The sequence below is a fragment of the Cupressus sempervirens genome, chromosome 3 (genome assembly GCF_028749045.1).
Source record: "Cupressus sempervirens isolate cs-2001-9-10 chromosome 3, ASM2874904v1, whole genome shotgun sequence".
In the NCBI taxonomy this organism is placed as follows: domain Eukaryota; kingdom Viridiplantae; phylum Streptophyta; class Pinopsida; order Cupressales; family Cupressaceae; genus Cupressus; species Cupressus sempervirens.
In genome coordinates, this window is record NC_143120.1 from 478,013,939 (window position 1) to 478,038,591 (window position 24,653).

General features: G+C 36.8%; 1 protein-coding gene across 2 annotated transcripts in view; it reads right to left on the reverse strand.

Annotated features, from left to right (window-relative positions):
• The window catches only part of LOC149567232 (uncharacterized), a 101,163-nt gene extending 91,390 nt beyond the window's left edge, over positions 1 to 9,773 (reverse strand). For both annotated transcript variants that reach the window (XM_089820413.1, XM_089820412.1), the window contains exon 1: positions 9,242 to 9,773. In XM_089820413.1, the coding sequence (XP_089676539.1) occupies positions 9,242 to 9,462 (221 nt within the window). In that variant the 5' untranslated portion in view covers positions 9,463 to 9,773. The remainder of the gene's footprint in view (positions 1 to 9,241) is intronic.
• Between the last annotated feature and the right edge of the window lie 14,880 nt (positions 9,774 to 24,653).

Sequence of the window (24,653 nt, forward strand, 5' to 3'; positions counted from 1 at the left end):
GGGTACTCCTAGCTTACAGACTCTATACTGATTTATATAAACTGCTCCTGAGAGTTTCCAACCCTGAGATGATAGCTTCATGCCTGAAGGACTAATGTACCCAGCTCTAGCAATGACACTAACACTGAAATGAGAGTCGAACATTTGTTAATTTTCCGAAAAGTACATTCTCTTCTGTCTTATGCTCTGTTTTACAGATCCAACTCACGATGATCTTCAATCATGGGAAACCAATCCACAAAAGGTGGCAATTAATTAACAAATATATTGTGTCAAATGCAAGCAAATAACTAAGCAGAACTCCCTTGTCGCCTTGTTCTTATAATGCAAGAAACATTTTAAATTAAAAAAATAAAAGTATCCACCACCTTATCTAATTGCTAATCATATGCTAATAGTCGATTCATTGAAGTTGGAGGGGCACTGATAGTTCTCCATCCCCACCCTCAACCAAGCATAGATGGGTGATCTAGGATAGCAGTTAATTTCTGAGCAGCATCCTACAATACTTTGTAGTTGTTGTATTATACTATCCTTGTAGTGTTACCTCATCTTTAGCCCAACAGGTATTTTCTCTGTTACATCAGGGATTCCTATAACATATTTGCCCAAGATGCTCAACCGTGTTAAGTAGGGCGGAATGAAATACACAATAAGGAATGCAAGTAACGCATAAGTTACATTCACATACACCGACCCCAGGCAGAGGAGGGAGGGGAGATGGGGCACAGAAGACCAAATGGTAGTTGAGATTTCGTGCTCTTTGGCTTGATGGAAAGGAATAAGCTCAAGGCACGTAATATGATTTCCCACAGAACTCCATAATGAGGATTGGCTGTTGGGAAAGCAATATTGAACCCCACATGCACATTATATGTTTCTTTATCTTTCATAAAGATATAACCTGGTTGCAGGGCCTTAATAAAAATTTAAAATGGCAAGTTGTACTTCCACAACATAATTCATATCCCATTTATTGTTCTAGGGAAAAATATAGGAATGTCCCAATAGGGAACATTAGAACTAGTTTCAAACCATGGTGTTTTGGGATAAGGAATTACATGTCTTATATGAAGTATGTAATTCCTGTCTATCAGAAAATTGAGTAAATTGCTAGTTTACTTGGTTTGGAGCCTACCTCCCGGATCTGGGTCCAAGTTCGTGCATGCCCCGATCCATGCTCAGGTTCGTTGTGGATCCGGGCAGGGTTTGGATTTCAGACTGTGGGAAATCCAGACTACCAGGACCAGCTGCAAACCCGAGCGGGCCCATGGCAAACCTGGGAAGACCTACAGCAGTAGGGTCCAAAAAGTGAATTAAAACAACTTAAAAAAGAACTTTTTTTTAAGATACTTTTTTATGGAACCCTAAAAGGAGCCTAATAAAAAAAACTCACTCATCTAATCTCTCATTTGCTCTCTCATTTTGGTGTGCCCATTTTGCAAGTTTGAAGAGAAGGCTGTAGAGATTGTTTGCAAAGTCTCAAATCCTTCCAATAATCAGTGTTGAGTGTTCCAAATGTGCATTTGATCCCTCCTTTTACTTCTTTGATAGTTTATTTTAAGTTTTCCTATTGTTCTAAATTTTATCAAGGTTTTGCATAAGTTTTAAAATATGCTTATTTTTCTTGTTATAGATTGCAAGAATGAGTAGTCAAAGCTCAGTGGGTGAGGAGGGGTCCCAAAATTTAAAATTGATAAAAATTCTCCTCTATGGAAGTATACGACAAGAATTGAACAATGTGTTGAAGGGGGTTTTCCTTTGTGGAAGTATACAACAAGAATTGAACAATACGTTGAAGGGGGAGGGGGGAAGGGGTATCTATGAAATGCAATTTTTGCAAAACCCAATATAGAAGCTCTTATTTCTGAGTTAAACATCATTTAATAGGCCCTAGGGGTAAAGGAATCAGCATTGGTGAAGGCTTAGAAGGAGATAAGAAGGGGGATATAAGAAGTGGTTGTCGGATGCTCAAATAGCAACCATGTTAAAAGAACAACAAGATGTTGATAAGTTAGTGTCAAGGGGGAAACAAGAAAAATCAAAGCATAAACCACCAACACCACCCTCTTAAACAACCACTAGACATAATCCTTTCTTGCCTATCCCTTCTATGAATAAAGAAGAAGTACAAACACCCCAAACTACCACCCGCAAGAGAGGACCATTAGATAGGGCATTTCAAAATGAATTGAAAGAAATTGCTGATGTAAAGGTTGGGCACTGTCTCTTTGTGAATGGTCTTCCATTCAATCTAGTGCGATCACCTTATTGAAGAGAAATGGTGGAAGCAATATATGGAGTGCCTCATGGTTACCAAAGTCTTGGATATGAATAGGTGAGAACCACCTTATTGCATAGTGAGAGAAAGAATGTAGAGACCCTCCTCAAACCAATAAGAGAATCTTGGATCCAAATGGGGGTGACCATTGTTCCTAATGGATTGAAAGATTGCAAAAACCGTCCACTAATAAATGTGATTGTTGTCTCCCCCAAGGGGGTAATGTTTTTTACGGCAGTTGATTGTGAAGGACAAATAAAGGATGCAGAATTTATTGCCTAGATTCTCATTGGATCCATAAAGTCTATGGGAGTTGACAATGTTGTCTAAGTGGTAATGGACAATGCTAAGGTTTGTACGGCTATGGGTGCTTTGCTAAGCACGATATGATCATATCTTTTGGACACCATGCACCGTCCACTCCTTGAACTTGGTGATGAAAGCGATTGGCACCCAAATTAAAGGGGTGAAAAAAGTGTATGAGAGTGAGGAGATCCAAATGTTTGTGACAAACCACCATATGTCACAAGCAATTTTTAGAGCTTTCTCCCACTTGGAATTATTGAAGGTAAATTTTAATCTTTATTCAATTTCATTTATCATTTTGTGTCATACTTTACCTAATTGAACAAAATGGTTTTTGAGTTGTTTACATATTTGAAATATGTTATTAACTTACAATTAACATGTTAATAGGTTGTTGAGACATGGTTTGCTTCACACATAATCGTCCTTAGACGACTTGTGAGGGTGGAAGTTGAATTGTCTCAAATGGTTATTAGTTTACCAACCAATGGAGTGTATGGAAGCAATCAAAGAATACAACAAGGGCTCAAAAGGTAAAGGCAATGAGCTTGGATGATGATTGATGGGGTCGAGTGGATTTTGTATCAGAATTCACCAAGCCCATCATGTCTATGCTTCGGTTTGCTGACAATGATGAGCCTTGTTTGGGTGACATCTACGATGCCATCGACTCCATGCTAGAGAGATTGAAAATGGTAAGTTTAGATTTTTATTCAATACATTATCCTTGTTTATTGAGAGATTTTGATTTTTAATTTTAATCAGCACGCATCAAGATAGCTTACATGAACATCACATCATATGTAATTCATAGAAGAGAGCAAGATCCTAAGGACACCTTGTACAAAAGGGTGGAGTCGATTTTTCTTCATTACTAGAACAAGATGACTATGGCCTATGCACTTTCTCCCAGGTATTAGAGTGGTGAGATGCTATTCCTAGTAGAATGCCACCATACAGAGATCTTGAGGTTGCTAGTGGGTATAAAAAGGCATTGAGCAAGCTCTTTAGCAATCTAGAGGTGGCATCAAATGTTAAGAGAGAGTTTGCAAAGTTTGTCTCGGGAAAAAATGAAGACCTTGATGCAATTAGTGACCAAAGTAGAGTGGATGTCATTGGATGGTGGTACCTTTATTTAGTTTCATTTATCATTTTGTGTCATACTTTACCTAATTGAACAAAATGGTTTTTGTGTTGTTTACATATTTGAAATGTGTTATTAACTTACAATTAACATAGTAATAGGTTGCTGAAATGCAGTTTGCTTCACACATAATCGTCCTTAGACAACTTGTGAGGGTGGAAGTTGAATTGTCTCAACTGGTTATTAGTTTACCAACCAATGGAGTGAATGGAAGCAATCAAAGAATACAACAAGGGCTCAAAAGGTAAAGGCAATGATCTTGGATGATGATTGATGGGGTCGGGTGGATTTTGTATCAGAATTCACCGGGCCCATCATGTCTATGCTTCGGTTTGCCGACAATGATGAGCCTTGTTTGGGTGACATCTACAATGCCATGGACTACATGCTAGAGAGATTAAAAACGGTAAGTTTAGATTTTTATTCAATACATTATCCTTGTTTATTGAGAGATTTTGATTTTTAATTTTAATGAGCATGCATCAAGATAGCTTACATGAACATTACATCACAAGTAATTCATAGAAGAGAGCGGGATCCTAAGGACACCTTGTACAAAAGGGTGGAGTCGATTTTTCTTCATTACTGGAACAAGATGACTATGGCCTATGCACTTTCTCCTAGGTATTAGAGTGGTGAGATGCTATTCCTGGTACAATGCTACCATATAGAGATCTTGAGGTTGCTAGTGGGTATAAAAAGGCATTGAGCTGGGTCTTTAGCAATCTAGAGGTGGCATCAAATGTTAGGAGAGAGATTTCAGAGTTTGTCTTAGGAAAAAATGAAGACCCTGATGCAATTAGTGACCAAAGTAGAGTGGATGTCATTGGATGGTGGTACCTATATGGTATAGATTATATGCAACTCCAGCCGCTTGCTATTAAGATCCTATCACAAGCAAGTGTTTGAGTTATTTTTTTCCTTTTTTAATTGTCACTCACTCTTAAATTCTAATTGTATTAGAATTTCTAAATTTTTTAAAATTTTGTTGTTTGTCTCTCTAGGTTGCGAGCTCTTCTATTGCCAAGCAAAATTGGAGTAGATACTCCTTTATCCACTCAATGAAGCGTAACTAGTTGGGTTCCAAGAAAGCAAAGGATTTGGTATATATTCATAACAATTGGTGCCTCCTAACACGCAAGGAGCCAAAATATAAGGAGCCAGAGAACTTGTGGGATGTATTACCCAAATTCATTGACTTGGATATGACCATCCAAGATCTAGCTAGAGTTACCTTGCTAGATGTTCAAGAGGAAGAGGATGATATGGCAGCATCTAGGGCTAGTGGAACCAGTTTGGGTTCCATTGATGAGGATCTAAATATAGTTGCAGACAGGGATGAAGTCATTGATCCCTCATTTTTTATGACCCATTTGACCCTTGAAGGGTATTTGATAATATTATCAGTGATAAACTATTAAACACTTGTCATTTGTCATTATGTTTCAAACTTTATTATTTGATGAACTAGCCTATATTTTGAAATTTCATTTTGCAATTTAGTAATTCAATGTATGATTTCATTTACAATCATGAACATAGATTAATGAGCGAGTATTTAATGTTTGTCTTTGACATTTGGCACTGATCAATAATCAAGCAACATATATTCATACCATGAAATGACTTAGTTTTGCAATTATGCACATTTCTCTTATTTTGTGTTATATCTAATGCATTTATATATTTATATATAAATATGTATATATATTATATACTCATGAACCCAAATGGGAGAAAACAAATTGCCCAAACTCACAAACCCAAACTCAAACTCGAATCGGCAACTTAGGTAAATTGTCTCCAAAGTCATTTTATTCCATTTATAACTTAGTGAAACATAGTGGTCTTTCACTAATAAAAAAGTTGATAAGAGGGTGGATGTGGAGATTGGGGACTCGGATGATGAGTGTCATGGGAACAGAAGAAGATTGGGTAGGCTTTCTAAGACCAAGGGGATTTAAACAAATGGCCAAACGATCTCAAGAGGAGGAGGAAGTGACTAATTCGGAGGAGAGTGCTAAGACCTCGAAAGATGATAAGGAGAAGTTGAAGGAGGATATTGATAATAAAGAGGAGGAGAAATGGGATGACACTGTTGATGGCACCTGGGATTTTGAGGTGGAAAACCCTATCAAGGACCCTTCCTAGGACCCCACCCATATTTCTGCCACTTTCACCTTGTTATCTGTTGCTAACCAAACAAACCCCAAGTCTGACAAAGAAACCCCTGACACTATTTATTCCCCTATAAGGCTTGATGGTTTGGATATCTTAAGGGCCCCCACTAACAATCTGGATGTGCAGGATAAGAGGAAGTCCCTTGTGAATTGCAGCAAAGAACTAAAGATAGATACTACAAAGGAGGTGGTCGTTACTCCCAAAGACATTCAGGCTAAATGGTTGGTGTCAAGCATTAGAGGAAGGGTTCACCCTCTTCTCCAAATTCTCCCTGAAGGTGACACATGTGGCAGTGACCACCCTACAGCTGCTAGCTTACAAGAAGGAGGAAGGCCTGGGTAAAGAGGATTCGAAACTGCTCTACAATTTCCTTGCGGAGAACTGGGCTAAGGTTTTGCTGGCGGGGAAAGGCAAGAAGAAAGATGTCACTTAGTGGCCCTTCTAGTGCCTGGTGTTTTTGGTTTTCTGCTGGTAGTTTCTTTCCATCTAGTTTAGATGGTTTTAGTTGTTCGGTGGAACTTAGAGTTGGGCTATGCGTGGTACGATGCGTTGACCACCTACATGTTTTTTGTTAATCTATTTAACTTTGTTAGTTTTAAGAACATGAACTCTAGTACCTTTACTTTACTATTGTTTTTGATGTAAAGCGTTAAGGAGCCTGTTTGGTTTTCTGTTGGTTTTCTACTGGTAGCTACACCATTGTTGTATTCAGCCAGCCCCCTTGTTTTGGCTGCTTTTATATTAAAAACATAGTGGTCTTTCACAACTCTCAAAAATGTTATCAGTGAGTTAACCTACAAAGCTTTTTGAAGAAGATAAACTAGTTTCAATAACATAATGACAAAATTTATCAATGAAATACTATGCTTCTTGTAATAGCTGTGAAATACCTGATGATGAATTGCAGAGTGCACTCTGAAATGTTGATGCAAAAATACTTGCACCATTATTTCCAAAAGCATAAAGCATAATACTGCATTTACATGAACTTCAAAAACATCACATCTACCAACCTTTATTTATGCCAATCAAGAAGTTGCACAATATAAGCAAAACCAAATTATAACATGATTGATAAAGAAGTAAAATTCCAAGAAAAAGATGATAAAGGATCCCTCGCCTTTGCAGTCCAAAAAACATGATTTAGGATGATTCATGTGTTTTGGCTTAAAACAGACATGGCAACACGCTTTCTATTGTAGAGGGTATTCTTGAAATTTGAAAGAACGCGCTTCCTAAATCCTAGTCACTTCTGATTGTATGCAAATAGATTTGTTTACAAACAGATTTATAAATCATTATCCGCTCCTAAGAAATGAGAATACAAATCGTGTTTTTTTAAAAGATTGACTCTCTTTGAAAACTAGATGCAAATTCAAAACAATTTATCCCCTTCTGGAAGCTGAAGGGTTTACTTTCAGGAGAGCTCGCCAGCAGAATTTATCAAGGTTGGTTAAGGAAAGGGAGCAATAAAGAACCAAGAATGTAGACAATTACTTGATAAGGGAAAACTCGTCCTTAGCTTCTTCACTCAATTCTTAAGTTTATACCCCAAGTAATGTATGTTAACATACTTAAATCCCCTACTCCCAGATATACATATCCTATGATATAAATATATACAAAAAGTAATTTTATTTTATTTGGAAACAAATTCTTCTTTCTTCACTTTCCTTATCTGTCTCTCTGAAAATCCCTTTTCTTGCATTACAAAATTTTTAAAAGTACAACATTTTTCTCTCGAAGATTTCTGAACGATATTTTTCTTCATGATTTCCAACTTCATTGATGAAGGTACGCTCTAATACCACTGACGAAAGGCCACACCACCCTACCACCTCATAACCAAAAATGCCACAATATGAAGACAAGAGATGACAAAATGTTTCAAACAATTTTATTATACTTGAAAATCCAATATTAATTACAATAACATTTCTACAAGATCCCTCAAGATCCAATCCAAGCTTAAGCTAGTCCAGATCCACACTCTAGTAGAAACCTCCGAGATCTCAACTTGTGCTGGCAAGCCACCAAGCAAACTCCTTGTTTCCAAATCGCAGTCACTAGCTCTTCTCCAACTTTATCCAAGATCCAAGTGTAAACTGCCTCACATTTGGCGCTCTGTCTACACACTCACAACTCCATCACAATCCTGTTGTAAACTACCTCACATTCGGCGCTCTGTCCACAGACTCAAGAAAACTCACTCCTCACTTCCTTCTTCTCTTTCACACCTTTAAACCTTCACACTTTCTAGCTTGCACCTTAAAGCTTGACCTTCCAAAGCTTCTACATCTCGAGCTTTCACCTTTCCAAGCTTTTACTTCTCGAGCTTCTCCTTCTCGAGCTTGATTAGAAATGCTCATATGCCTTGCTTAAATAGGCACTTACCACCCCATGCATGACTTATCCACAACCTTCTAAAATTCCTCCTACACAATATCCACAACCTTCTACAACTTCCGTAACCTTCTAGAATTACAACTAAGCACCACCATGTGGCCCAATTAGAAAATTACATTTCCTTTATGGATCACAACAAATATTAAATGCAAGATTTAAGAAACTTTCCACAAGCTTCTAAGATGCCACCTACACACCTCGATTAATGGAATGACAACTAATTTCTTATTTTTCTATTTATGCCACCTATGCACCTCGGAAATAAAAATTCCTCCTTTTCTCCTTTTTTCCATTTTTATTATTGTTTCTCCTCTAATTTTCGTCACTTTCTCTCTCCTTCACAATTTTTTTTTTATTTTTTTTTTTTTTTTTAATAAATAAATTTTCTCTTGCAAGATGCTCCTGCATCATTCATTGGACATGTAAAATTATAAGAAAATTTTAAAATACCTTCTCATCACCATTTCTTTTGGCATACATAAAAACAAGAGAGAAAATCATAAATAAGTGAAAAAAATGTCAAGCTTTTTCAAATTCTAAAAATTTAGTAAACGTTTTACGAATTTTTGAACCATAATATATCAGAAAATGACAATTGACCCTAGATAATAACACAATTATTTAGCTGAGAGCACAACAGGAAATAAAAGGTCTTAGGTTTGGGTTCTAACTGGTATCTTGAAAATTTGCATGATATCGAGCTAGAAGCCCTTGGCACAGATGAGCGGGTCTTGAAAACAATCTACAGTTCCGACCACAAAGTGAACAAGCATGTCAGCGGAAGAATGTTGAGGAGAGTCTTAGATTCGAGTTCTCGTTAGCTCATGACTATTCGGAGTAATCTTAAGATTTACCAAAAAGAAAAAGAAATTAAAATCGACATTAAAAATAATTCTAAACGAGAAATTATTTTGAAGCCGTACTTGGATAAATAGTCTTCGAGAATTGATTGTTCTTCACTAGTCCATTCGATAGCGATGCCAGGATCGTGTTTGAGAGACTGCAAACCAATAGAATTATCAGCTCCGTTACCTGGAGCTACCGAATTAGTGTTATTATTGTTGATGTTACCATTGCTAGGGTTTACTTGAGCAGCGCCCTCCTGATTGCTCTTGCCACCACCGGGTGTCGAACTCGCGGCCATTTAAACACCTTTTTCACTTTACAGATTCCTTCTCTTCTTCACACACCACAATTCCAACTCCATGAAAAAATCCGCTATAACTGCAATCAATTAAATCATTGAGGGGATTGAAGGGAGGTTGTCTTTGCTGCTATACAAGCCACCTGCTGTCTTCGGAGCTGAATTTGTTGCCATTTTTTAATGAATTCATCAATAGATAACAAACAAGTGTCTTCACTGATGCAAACTGAATATCTTTTCCGCAACAAGAATTTCGGTAAGCCGTAAGACCTGGCACAATGAATTTACATAATTTTTTAACAGAATCTGGCACATAGAAATTGGTTGCTTAGCCTTAAATTATGTAACCAAGATTCGGAAAAAAAGGGGGATTTTGCTTTCGACTGGTGGTATCTTATCACCGATTCCAAACAACTTTACGATTGGATGGATAAATGACATGGCCATTAATTCCATGGTATTAGAATCCCATTAGTCAGGAACACGTACGCGGGACCCTTTAATTGTTAATGTGACACGACATTCCAAGAATATCCCTACAAATTAAAAAATTGACTTCCTAGGCCACTCTTTTTGAACACTTGGCCATTGCATATTGGAAATTTTATGAATGACCGTCCTTTTGTTTTGGTTATTTTTTATTGTCTATGTTTAAAAAGGGTGAAAATAAGCACCCAACAATTATTACCATTATGAGTGGAATGTTTTTTTTGGGTTAAAGTTCTTGATTTCACATGTCATATTTTAAGTATTTGGATTCGACCTACATTTATTCTTATTATTTTGTAATCTTAGACATTTGATTGTAGTTAGGTACGTAGATTTAGTTTTGACAAATAATTTTAAGCGTATTTGAATTAAACTAATTATTTTTTCATTTGTGGTTTCTAGTTGTTGATTCAAAAATGAGATTCTATGTTTGAGCATGAAGGTTTTATATAAAGAATAAATCATAAATCTATTTTAGATTTTATAGAGAATAAAGGAATCATCTTTTTATACCATGATTTAGGATTACATTTTCAGTTATATCAATCCCAACTTGACGAGGACAAGTTGTACATCTTAAAGGTTTCTTGAAGTGTCTTCAAACTCACTCATAGTTATTTAAATTGGTTTGCACCTTATTTAACTTAGAGAAATGATACTCAAGTCATCTCTTGTGTCTAGCACAACAAGTTATGTTAGTTCTTGTGAACATTACCAACTCCAATTAACAACTGCAAACACATTTCTAAGAAAACCTATTAATACTTACAAATCCCAAAGAAAGGTCCAATCCATAGGAAAAAGTTCAAATTTGTAGGAGTAGGGATCAAATCTATATTTGCAAATCCAGCTTTAAGAAGAAGATAGTTAATTTCACAACCTATTCATCAATCTATTTGCATTCTACATTAAAGTTTTATGAATACGGGTTTACACCATGTACAAAATGGCGCCACCATGGGGTTGAACTAAAAGCTTCCCTATTTTCAAGTTTTTCAGTCTAATCTTTCATTTCTAGTGTTAATATGTGTTTTTTGCTATTCTCTTATGCAAGTCTGATTGAATACAGGTTCTACAGCATTTAGGAGGCTTCATATCAGTGAGAACTAACGTCCCAAAGTCTTCCCCGAGCACACAAAGGCTACATCTGAATCTTTTGACACTTTTGCACTCTGTTTTAATGCTTCCGAGAGATATTTTGATGCTTATGAACTTTGTTTTAATGCATTTAATCTTTCTGAAGCACATTTAAATTATTTTGTAGTGCATTTAAATCTTTTTGCAGCACTTATGAAGTTTTCTATGACACATTTACATATTTCTATAATGCATTTGATCATTTATGAAGTGCATATAAAGCATCTTATAGTGCATTTGCCAGATTAAATAGCACATATGATGCTTTCTGTAACACATGTGAGTATTTATGTTGAGCATCTAGTAAAATTTACAGTTTCCTGAATCTAACTTCCAGATCCAAATCTCATTTGCTTACAGGTCCCTTTCAAGTTAACAAAAAGCTTCCAGATTGCAAACAACGTGCGATAGGAATGAAGACTCTCCTAAAAGCGTCTAGCCTTTATTAGCTCCGAATCAGGTAAGTGAACCTCAGCTCTTGTCAATATAAAGTGCGGCATTTCAAAGTTCCAAACATAGCTTAATAGAAGCGTTCAATCTCGTTGATCCAAAACAGAAGTAGGCCTATGCTCTCAACTCCTTCGAGTTGATCAGAATGCCCGACCTTCTGTAAAGATCAGTTATAATTGAACAAGGAAATAATTTACACATAGTGTAACTAGGAGCCCCTCTATCTTTAGTAGTATAAGGGTTGGTGATCAAACCTTTGTGTATGTTGTGTTTAGGAAGCCAAAATAGTAGGGATATGCTCTCACTCTCCTCAAGTGATCAGATTCCCAAACATGTTTGTGACTTCCATTTGTTTCTTTTCACTAGGTAGGATTATCTAGCCATAGAAATGCTACCTCCTGAGTTGCCTTAGCAGGGCCGGTGAGAGGGATTGCCTCCTAATCTTGTATTCCTAATCAAATGCAAGCCACCTGTCTTCAGAATAGAGCCTTCCTTTAGTAGTCCTGTAAGGGATTGCACCAAACCTCCTTAGCATTGGTGGGAAGCTCTCTGTCACAAGAGAGGTATATCTAAACATAGTTGGTTAAACACTAAGACCCACTAGTCACCAGCTTTAGATAACCTTGTTAGGAAGCCATTTTCTTCCATTTACTAGGTGTGTGTGGTTTTACATTTTGCTTTGATCTTACTAATAAAATGGTTGGAAGTACATTTAACTTAATAACAAACACCAATGTGGATCACAAACCTTCCAAAAAGAAGAACTTCAAACTGATATCAAGAAACCAAGTCCAAGATGAAGACATTACCGAACAACCCTGAAAGTATCACATATACTGCATAAAATAGCACTTCTGAACATTCCTATAATGCTTCTAATCTCTATTATAATGAATATTCTTATTAAACAGTGCATATGAGCCTTAAAACAACACATTTGCCCAACAAAATGATGCATTTAAATCATTAAACAATGCATATAACATTTAGAATAGCACATATGAGCATTGAAATAGTGTATATGATCAATTAAACAATGCATTTGACCATTCATGTGATGCATATGACCAAAAACATAAAACAGAGGCCATTTGTGTGCATGATAATCATAAACAAACGACAAATTTGGATACCTTTTTCTTTGCTGGTATTTTACAAAGTCTGAGAAATTCCATATCTAACCAAAAACATCTTTTGAAACAAGCAGACCTACAAACATCATTATCAACCCAAGAATTATCATCGCTTCATTTCGCACATCAAGTCAGAAACTTTCGAAGACACACATCTGTCCCTTACCTGACTTCACGAAAGTGAAACTCATCCTATCAACATTGGCAAACACCTTGTCCAACCTAACTTGTTACTACAAACAAATCACGGTCAATAGAAATTCTCACATTCCAAAAATGCCTAAGAACTAAAGGAATTCAATTCATGTTTCATGCCACCGTGTAAAATTGGTACAGCTAAAAAACTGAAGTGATCGCCTATACAAGTGAGTGCTAGAATAGCCAATAGAACCATCAAGTGCACAAAACCTCTAAATCTCCTTGAGCCTACTACAACAATAGATTTCCCACAGAGCACAGCTATTCACAAGTCACCCTTGTTCGATCAAAAATTGGAATCCGAGGCCATAATGGGTTCATCTAACGTATGGGATGACAGAAGTATTGAAACTAAGATCAAAGATTTTCAACAAAATCTTGAGCTTGTTGACATCACGGACAAAATGCTCAAAAAACATAAGGAACATTACATACTAGCATTAGCACAACAAGGTGTGAAATTGCCATCTAACTTTGATGTGACCAACTTAAAATCAGACAAAGAAGAGTCACCCCTAGACATTGTCACACAAAAATTAGAAGACCTATAAATGGAAATGTAAAGAATGAAGAGAGAAAAAACATGACCTATGGAATTCAACCTCAAGAAGGTGTGTTCTCTCCTCTTAGATAAGAACATTACCTTTACACCTTTCCTACAAAATCTACAAATTCCAAAGTATGATAAATATTTTGGCACATCAGACCTACAAGACCACCTCAGACAATTCTATACCCTAAGTATGGAATTTGTCCATGATATGACGTACCTAATGTGACTATTTCCTAGAAGTCTAGGAGGGCAAGCCATGGAGTGGTTCTCCAAGCTACCCTCCAATATCAAAACCTTTGACCAACTAGCTTCCATGTTCATCTCCCAATATTCCTACAATATCGAAAGAGAAGTTACAATGATCAATCTTTGCAACATGAAACAACTCCCTAGCGAGTCATTCAAAACTTTCTTACAAAGGTGGAGACACACATTCGCTAAGTATCATAGAGACATACCCAACAAAGAGAAGACTAACATCTTTATTAATAGTCTCTCCAAACTATTCAATTACTAGCTCCTACTCCAAGGGCCCAAATATTTCAAAACCACCTTAGAAAATGTCGCTAAAGTAGAAGAGACCTTACTAAATAATGACATTATTAAACTATTAAAAGATGGTAAGGGATTTTCAAATAAATCCATGCAAACTCATAATTCCTCTGATTGGGCCATGGATAAATAAAAGTCGTGGTGGTGAAACAACAACAAGAACACTGTTAATGATGGGATGGTTGAAGCCAACCATGTCAAACCTCAAACCTAATCCCATCTAAACCAATCATATCATGTTGTCAACAACACTAACTCAAATGCACCCCAACAATACAATGCCCACCCATTCTATCAACACAATACGAAAACCCCCTTGAAGACCAATCAACAAGTTCTTACAATCAAGCTCCCCTCCTTGCAGATATCAATCCTCTGATATACCCAAGGTGTATACTCTTATCGGCACGTCTTATGAGAGTGCCTTGCAAACCCTCTTAGCTGATGAGCTCATTGTACTTCCCAAGGCCAAGCCCTATGAACCCCAAGTCAAACCAAAATGGTGGAATGACAAGCACATTTGTGCCTGCCATCGAAATAGGGGGCATTTAGCAAACAATTTTTTTGCCCTTAAGGGGACAATCCAAAAATTAATCAATGATGGGATCATCAAAGTAAACAACCTTAGCAATAATGAAGACCATATGACCTTCAAGAGCCCCTTCATGAGTCGTGAAAAGGGTGAATCCTCCAAAGCCAATCAGGATGCACCCCCTTACACTAAGGTTAATTATGTGTGTCATTACGACAATACCATTAACATGATTTCCAACTTTGATGACATCGTAAATGTTATCATAGTTAAAGATAAAAACAAAGAACAATCCTCAAACATCGTTACCCAAGGCCAAGCCTCTAAATTTATCCTACCAGGACCTATGACAAATCCTGCACATGCAACTACAAGCTCCTCCTTACCCAAGTACAACCTGGTCAACCAATTACTTAAGACTCTGGCCCATATCTCCATTTTTGAACTATTATAGGGGTAAGTGCACAAAGTTGTGGTGCCAAAAGGGGGGTATAAGTGGACACCTTTTTCTTGAAATCTGCAAATTTTGAACTTCAACAAGAATTTGAAGATAGTTACACTCAAAATTTTCAGATATGACAAAAAAAAAAGTCGTAGTCCTTTGAATCTAGTTTCTAAACTACTAATTTTTTTTCAAAATGGTTTAGTTTTAGGTCCTCAAAAAAGGGGGCCACAAAAAGTGGTACTATTTATTCCAAAAAGACATAACACAGTACAAAGTGTGGCCCCCCTAAAATTTTAACTTTTTTTTTTGAAATTTTTTAATCGCTCTAGTCAAAAGTTACTTAACACTATGTAGTTTATCCCAAATTTTTCATGTAATTTTATAATGTGTATTTTTTTTTATGAATTTTTTAACTAGACACATCCCAAAAGTGTGAAATATCTGTGTGCTCCTCCTAGAAATAATTGAAAACTAATCTAAAATCAAAAAAAAAAAAATTTCAAAATGTGTAGAATGGAGTCTAGTTTCTAAAAAACTAAGTTGTTACAAAATTTGATGAATGAGCTAAAATCTATAGCCCAATTAGTACGTGGTGGTTTTTGACAAAAAATGAACATACATTCAAAAGAAATTATAGATGAAAGGCTTGAAATAGTTCAAATTAAAAATAAATTATATGGTTAGATAGCTAACACAGAGACCTATAATGCTATGTAACCTGATCTTATCGATACCCAACCATGAGAAATCTTGAAGGGGAGCACAGAAGAAAAAATAATCATTTTTTGTATGTTTGTTGGAAAACACGTCTCAGGCCTGTTCATCAAATCCAAACCTTTGGGTTGGATCTCCAAGGCAAAACCAAGCCTTAGGCTTGGGTTTGATTAAGGTTTAAATAGCGCGCGCGTTATAGCGTGCACGCATTATTTGAACCTCAGTTCTAAATAGCGTGTGCGCGCTATAGGGCGCATGCACTATTAAGATGTAAGTTGCAAAAGAGAACTAGGTGGGGGGGATAGGGGAATGGCTATGTGTGAGTGTGAAAGAGATAGAGAGAAAGTAGGAGATAGGAGAGGGGAGAGAGTACAGGATGGGAGAGAGAAAGTGAGAAAGAGTAGGGGTGGCAAAGAGAGTATAGGATGAGAGAGAGAGAGAGAGAGTAGGGGTGGCAAAGAGAGGAAGTGTGAGAGAGAGTAGGAGTGGAAAAGAGAGAGTGCGGGATGGGGGAAAGATATTTAAAGTAGGGGATGGGAGAGAGAGGAAGTGTGAGGGAGTACAGGTTGGGAGAGAGAGATTAAGAGTAGGGGATGGGGGAGAGAGAGAGTAGGCGATGGGAGACGAAGTGGGAGAGGAAGAACTTGAGAGAGAGGAGGATGGGAGTGCATGTGTGTGAAAGAGAGAGAGTATGGAATGGGAGAGGGGGAAGACAAAGTAGCTCAAGAGAGAGTAGGGGATGGAAGAGAGAGTAGGCAATGGGAGAGGGAGTGGGAGAGGGGGAGACAGGGGGGAATAGAAATGTGTGTAAGAGAGAAAGAGAGAGAGAGAGAGAGAGAGAGAGAGAGAGAGAGAGAGAGAGAGAGAGAGAGAGAGAGAGAGAGAGAGAGAGAGAGAGAGAAGACGGTGGGAGAGGGAGTGGGAGGGAGAGAGAGAGAGAGAGAGAGAGAGAGAGAGAGAGAGAGAGAGAGGTGGAATGGAAGTATTTAAGAGAGATAGAGTAGGGGATGGGAGAGAGTAGGCAGTGGGACAAGGAATGCGAGAGAGAGAGAGAGGGGGGAATGGGAATGTGTATTTATTTATAAGAGAGATAGAGTAAAGGATGGGAGAGAGTGTGAGAGTTTGAGAAAAAGTAGTAGGGGATGGGAGAGAGAGTGAGAGTAAGGGATAGGGGAGAGAGAGAGAGAGAGAGAGAGAGAGAGAGAGAGAGAGAGAGAGAGAGTAGAGAGGAAGAAAGAGAACTTGAGAGAGATAGACCATAGGCGATAGGAGAGGGAGTGAGAGAGGGAGAGGGAGAGGGAGAGAAATAGGGGAGATGGGAGTGTGTGTGACAGATGTAGAGAGTAGGGGATGGGAGAGAAGAAGAAGAGTGGGGGGATAAGAGTGTGTGTATCTATGAAAGTGAGAGAGTAGGGGATGGGAGAAAGTGTGAAAGTGTGAAAGTAGGGGGTGGCAGAGAGAGAGAGTACGATGATGGGGGAGAGAAAGTAGGCGCTAGGAGAGGAAAAGAGAGAGGGGGGATGGGAGTGTGTGTGTAAAAGAGATAGAGTAGGGGATGGGAGAGAGTGTGAGAGTAGGGGGTGGCAGAGAGAGAGAGTACGACGATGGGGGAGAGAAAGTAGGCGGTGGGAGAGGGAAAGAGAGAGGGGGGGATGGGGGTGTATGTGTAAGAGAGATAGAGTAGGGGATGGGAGAGAGTGAGAGTGTGAGAGAGTAGGGGATGGGAGAGGAGAGAGAGAGAGTAGGGGATGGGGGAGAGTGTGAGAGTGTGAGAGAGTAGGGGATGGGAGATGAGAGAGAGCAGGGGATGGGGGAGAGAAAGTAGGCAATGGGAGAGAGAGTGGGAGAGGCAGAGAGAGCTTGTACAAGATGGGGGAGAGAGAGAGAGTAGAGAGGGAGAGAGAGAACTTGAGAGAGAGAGAGAGATAGTAGGTAGTAGTAGTGTGAGTGTGAGAGAGAGTAGGGGCTGGTAGAGAGAGTATGATGATGGGGTAGAGAAAGTAGGCGGTGGGAGAGGGAGAGAGAGGGGGAATGGGAATGTAAGAGACAAAGTAGGGGATGGGAGAGAAGAGAGAGAGTAGGGGATGGGGGAGAGAAATTAGGTGGTAGGAGAGGGAGAGGGAGAGAGATAGGGGGGATAAGAGTGTGTGTGAGAGATCTAAAGAGCCGGGGATGGGAGAGGAGAGGGGGTGAGAGAGGTAGAGAGAGTAGGTGGTGGGAGAGGGAGAGTGAGAGAGAGTAAAGGATGGGAGAGAGTAGGAAAAGAGAGAGGGAGGGGAAGGGAGAGAGAGTAGGGAGGACAGAGAGTAGGGAGGATGGGGAGTGATGTGTTTTGAGATAGTGCGTACACACTATAGTGTGTACGCACTATAGTGCATACACGCTTTATAGTGCGTACGTGCTTTATAGTGCGTACACGCTATAGTGCATACGCACTATCTCAAATCACCAAAAAAAATCAAAAACCAACCTTGGGGCCCATTTCATCCATTTTTAACTTTTGGTTTGTTATGCTCTCTGTTATTCCAACAGAAAACATGAGTTTCAACATCTAGCAAACACTATTTCAACACTTTTGGAAGCTAGCAAACACAAATTCAATCATTGGATACGTGATTTGAAGAATTTTTGAATATTCCTTTAATAGAAAAGGTTAGTGCAATCCATTTTAAATATTTTTTGTTGATATATAGATACAAATTTGATTATAATTTGATATGTTATGTAATATATAGTGAATTCATTGAAAATTGTATGTTTGAATGAAATGTTATTTCGAAATGGTTAGAAATTTGACAAGTCGTTTGATATATATTGTGTATTCGTTCAAATAATTATAATTTTTATATGTAATTGAATAATTTGTAATTTACACATTTTAAGTAATTCGGATGTTTGAATAATTTGACATGTAGAAATCATCATCATGACAAGGAAGAAACCAAAGATTCAAACAAATGCAGATAGGGAGAGAGATTTGACAATTAAAAGAGATAAAATGAAATTACTACGTGAACAAAGAAAATTGCAAAGCAATGATGAAGAATTAACTTTGCGAAGAGGATCAAGAACCACCAGTACAAAGAAACAAGGAGGAAGAATTAGAAAGACAAAGAGAACTAATGAGATTGTTACGCTCAAGAAGACAATTGAATTGTGAAGCTACACCATCCTCCAATGTTGGAGTCATATCGTCCGCTACACCATCTTCGAATGTTGGAGTCATATCATCCGCTACACCATCTTCCAATGTTGAATTCATATCATCCTCTCATGTTGAAGAGACACTAATTTATAGATCCGACGATATACACACTCCATCATGTCATGTTGAAAGCACAACAACAACACATCAAGTAGGTGATATTCCATCTTTTACATCTTATTGCCAAGGCACATCATCTTCGGTTCAAGGTACGCAATACACTCAACCTTATATTGATGTTCAAAATGTTGAGAGAATTGAAGAGATTAGAACACCTTCTAGAATTCGTTTTAGAAAACCAAAATATTTGATTGATATTGATACTAACATTTTGAAATCAATGCCTGACAAGATTAGCAAGCATACTTGTCAAAGAAAAGGTAATCATATGTGGAGATTTTTTTTGAAGAATTAAATATTACAGGTCAATGCCAATTATTTGTTGAAATGATGAGGAATTTGAAATTTAGGCCTATCATGAAGATTCTTGGGCTAAGAGCGATGGATGATTCAAATGAAAGAAATATTGTAAAGAATCTAATGAGTGCTTATGACAAAGTGGGTTCTAAATCACGCACCAAAGATAGTAATATCACAAGACGAGTACTCACATTGACAATAGTAAGTAGCCAAATGAAGAAAGCTTGACTCATGAGAAAGACAAGCAAAACATTAAAAATTGGTAGAGGTACCTTAAGGAGAGCCATGCTAAGGTGTGAGAGATTAGAAGATCCAACAAAAAATGAGTTATGGACATTTAGCGGTAGACTACCGCGAAAGGATAAAGGAATTAGTGAAGCCTTGAAATTATTGATCGAAGATTTTTGGAAAAATAACACACATGTTTCTCCTAATCAAAGAGATGTTGTAAGAAGGAGGATTGGTAGCCGAAATCACCAGCCACATGCGAAACATTTTTTGGACTCAACTCAGACACAATTTTTTGCAAAATTTATTGGTACGTATCCTCAAATTTGAATAAGTCAAAGATTTTTTGAGATGGGTAAACCTTTTTATGTGAAAATAAATCACACATGCACAAATTGTTGTTGTAGGATACATATTGAATTTTCTAACCATTTTGATGTTTTTAGGCACATATGCGTAGTTTTGCATTCTCAGTTTGTTTTGTAGGATTGTGACATAAAAGAGCCACCAAGATCTTCAAGGGAATTCATATCCAACATTTTATGTGAAATAGGGGACGGCCAACAATTTTACAAGACATCATGCTTGGATGGTATGTGCTTATTTTGTGGTTCTTTGCAACTTTTATCAACTTGTCAACATATGGATAGTACACATGCAATTGGAAATGAAATAGTAGATTACGAAAAATTCAAGACAGTGACATATGCTCTAAAAGATGGGAAACATGGTAAAAGATGTGATCTAGTTATTGAAAAGATTCCAGTGTATGAGTTCATGAAGATTTTTTGTGAAAAGATTATGTACGAGTATGCAAGGCATACCCATAGAGCTCAATGGTTGGATTTGCAATTCAAGTTGTGCAAGGATACGTTTCTATTGGATTCCATTGTTTCGGTTGTAGATTTTGCAGAGAACTATACACTACAACCACAAAATGAGGTGCAAGCAAAGTATTATACATCTCAACAAGTTTCCATATTTGTTCACATAACATTCATGCATTCACCTACAAGTACAGAGGATGACAGGAAGATTTTGAGGGAGTACCATTTTTACATCAGCGATGATCGATCACATTCTACGGAGTTTGTATATGGTTTTTTTCAACTATTTTATGGAGATTTGGCTAACAGGGACATATCATATCGTCAACACATTATTTGGTTAGACAATTGTGCATCTCAATTCAAGAATGCACGGATGTTCTATTGGTTAAGCATGATGCACAGGTTGTGTAGAATTCAATATATGTAGAATTTCATAGAGGCTGGTCATGGTAAGGGAGAGCATGATGGTGCAGGCGCATGCATTAAAAGAGCCTTGGCTCATGAAGAACTAAAGTACAAAGATGGAGCAATATTGATAGATGCAAAATCCATTGTCCAATGGTGTAACGCTACAATGGGTCCAAGTAAGGAAGGTGAGTCTACAGTTCGTAGATTTTTTTGGTTGATAGATAATACTAACATTGCACCATATCAAGATTGTTGCACACTAATAGGATCTAGTGAGTTACACTCTTTTAGAAGCTCTGATGCAGGTTCATGGAGTATCCACAGACAAAAAATGGCATGCTATTGTCCATCATGTGCAGAGGAAAATTGAGATGACTGTGAGTCAACTGAATGGGTGGACAAATGGGATATACGAGTTTTGGACCCATTTCACACCTATCGTCCCCCACAAGCACTGGAAATGGTAGAGATGGATTCATCTATTGACTTTGACCGCTTGTCAGATCTAGTGCAACCTAGTAATATATATATCTTTGCAATTTCAATATGTAACTTTATAACTTTTACCCAAGTATTTTTTGAATTAATGACCGCATTTTGTACATTTGTCACTGTAGGCCATGTTTTTGTTGTTACTGCACCTGAAGACAATGAAGAAGGGACAGATTATTATTTGTGTCATTGTGTTGAAGCCAAACAAAAATTGGATCACTCAATTATAGATGGTGAAGGTTTAGAGTACCATGTAGGTGTGGTGGTTGTAATAGGCACATGGCTTAGACGATATCTTATGAAGAATCCTAACTTGTGGTTATTCGAGGATTGGCAAACAGAGAGGAAGATTCTTCATTATTCAAACTTTGTTGTCGCATCAAATGTCCACTTGATAAAATATGGTGGAAAACCACATAATAAGATTCTTTGGAAAGTTCACGAGTCAAACCATGAGGCAATACTTGAGACATTAAAATGTCAAGCAGATCCAATTGGCTCATTAGATTGAATTGGGAGAGAGAGAAAAAGTGATCAATTGGATCCAAATACAATGTTACAACCTCTTCCCCAAGACTATCACATGACTAAGGTGGACCGTATTGTTATGATGTGTAAGTGATGAGATTTAGTTTTGATTTGTTTAGAATCTAGATACATTATTTGAATTTATATTAGATTCTTTAATAGGACCCATTTTTTTAATCTTATCTTAGATTTTTTATTGTGTTAATTCTTCATTTGTAGGTCACCAAAGAAGAGGGCTAATAAAGTTGACGCACAAGTGATAAAGGGTGAGATGCCAAAATCATCTGCGAAATGGTATTATGAATTCACATCCTCAATATTTATTAGTGTTCTTTGTTCAAATACCATTGTATGCTAATCATCTATGCCTGGAATTGCAGAGGTTAAATTATGTCAATACTAAGGTTTTTAGCATCAATTGGTCATGCTAAGTATAGTAGTTGTATCATGAATCCTTCTGAACCAATATGACTAAGATTCTCGGAAGAAGACTAAACCATATCATATGTCTACTCCCTCTTTATATAAGAGTTTGTTAAACAATGAGAATGAAACATTGATTATTACTCCCCCCTCAATGTAAAATTCTCATTGATTGCATTTTTTTAAAGTTTTAAGTCACTATCAACCTCTATACCATTGTATTCTTCTTATCATCAAATTACACAACAATGAGAATATGAACGATGACTTCTTCACATGAACTTGACAATTATAAATGCTACACCTTAATAAATGTTTGGGCTTGGTCTTTACCATTCGAGCTTATAATACAATACATTGGCTTCATTTGTATTTGGAAGTATTTATTATGTTTGTTCCAAAAGTCATTCTTCATTTGTCAATATTCAAATGCGACTATCATGAAAGGCATAGTCTTATAATTTGTAATTTGTATAATGGTATAAAAGCTAGGTTATGGATTTGAATCCATACAACCTATGACGAGTGAATAGTGTCATGCAAAACACCCTTCGTTTCTTTTTCTATTTCAAACACATTCAACCATAATTACCACCATTACCACTACCAAGGGATGAAGTCTTGTAGGCTTATAGGAAAAATTCTGATTGATAGTGATCTCCTTAACAAGGTCATCACCAACATTGGTGATCTTGCTATGAGGCGGACTAGTATCAGTGTCCAATGCAATACTTTCCTTCTAGTTGAGAAGCATATTTGACCCATTCTCCTAATTGCTTCCCTCCCCAAATTTTCCATTTCCCCCATGACCCTCTTCTCAGGCATTTATTCCATTTATTCTTCTACCTCCTCCTCCGCTTGGCCATTTTGCAACACCATCTGGATGGAACTCTAGCCTTCCTCAAAACCATTATACATGACCTCTCCTTCTTCAAGATATTCTATAAAAATTTCCTCAACCCTTTAACCTTTCAAAACCCCAATCTCAATGGAAGGCTTCTAGACCAAAGGAACTAGTAGATCCGGTTCTTTAAGAGAAAGAGACAACAAATCCAATTTTCTAGTGGCTGGATGGAAAATTGGGGAAATCATTTCAATTAGTTGTAAATCGAAAGGAATTATAAGTAAACTATATCAATATAATAAGTAACTTAGTAATTATATCAATATAATTTAATTACTAAGAAAATGAATTTATTACTCTAACATATAGTACATTATTTTGCACACAAAGGTGTTGAATTTGATGCTTAACAGATTTACATACATGTGTAATAAATAATAATTGTTGTAGCTTTAGGATCAACACTATAAAATGAAGGATGTCATACTACATTCAAAGAGGTACCAAAATATTTTATTTGATATGGAGACAAAAGAAAATGTGTATTCTTCATAACTGCATTTGAGTCTCATGTATTATCATTTTTCGCTATTGACATCAGAGATTCCTTTACATCTTCATCATTGTATTGATCAACGAGTCCTTATTGCACTCACTAGTTCTAAGCCAATGACTAAGGTATGAAAGAGTTTACATTAAAATTTCATTAGTACTGAAATTCAATATAAAATTCATATATAATTTTGATTGTAACATGTCGAGTTACAGAAGATTCTAGACTAATGGACTAGTGAGCATGTTAGGAAGACCTCATTATATACACCATCTCCCACTTGTTGGCAATTAAAGACAATTAGGGATTTATTTTGTTCCCCTAGTTGGAAAGAGTATATATCTAATTATGTACATTTTACACCTATATGGCATTATTAGGCATATGTTTTGTATAATTTTTTCTATGTATGTCATTTTTTACATATATTTCATGTATGACATTATTAGACATATGCTTATGATGTTTCAAATTATTGATAAATGAATTATATGATATTGTTAGACCTTATGGAATCAACTTTGATTTTTTGTTATCACATTGGTTTGATGCTTGTAGTACTGGATTAGTTGATTGGATGCTAAGATTTGATGATTTTTGAATTTTAAGATATAATATTTTGGAAAATCAAGAAATTTCATAATGCATATTACCTTAGACGCATACAAATTTTTTTATATTTAAAGATCAATAGTTATCCATAGCTTACAAAGTTTAGCACCTTTATGTTGGTTTAATTCTTTGTTGAAATTTGTGACTATGGCTACATGAATGGTTTGAATGTATGATTTTATCACATGTTCTAGATGTTTTTGCATGTGAATGGTTTTATGCCACTTTAATTGTATGCCTATAAAACACTATATACAATGATGCTTCTTGTTAGCTTCAATAAGACCCTATCTTGCGCAACATGCTAAAACCTCAATAATGATTTTTTTTTGTTCATAGTTTGAATACCCATGTTTGTAGAGTTTGATTCTATTAGTTTGATTTTATTAATAGCCCCATGATATATTTTTAAATATTCCACATGTTTGGTTTTATATTCACTCAA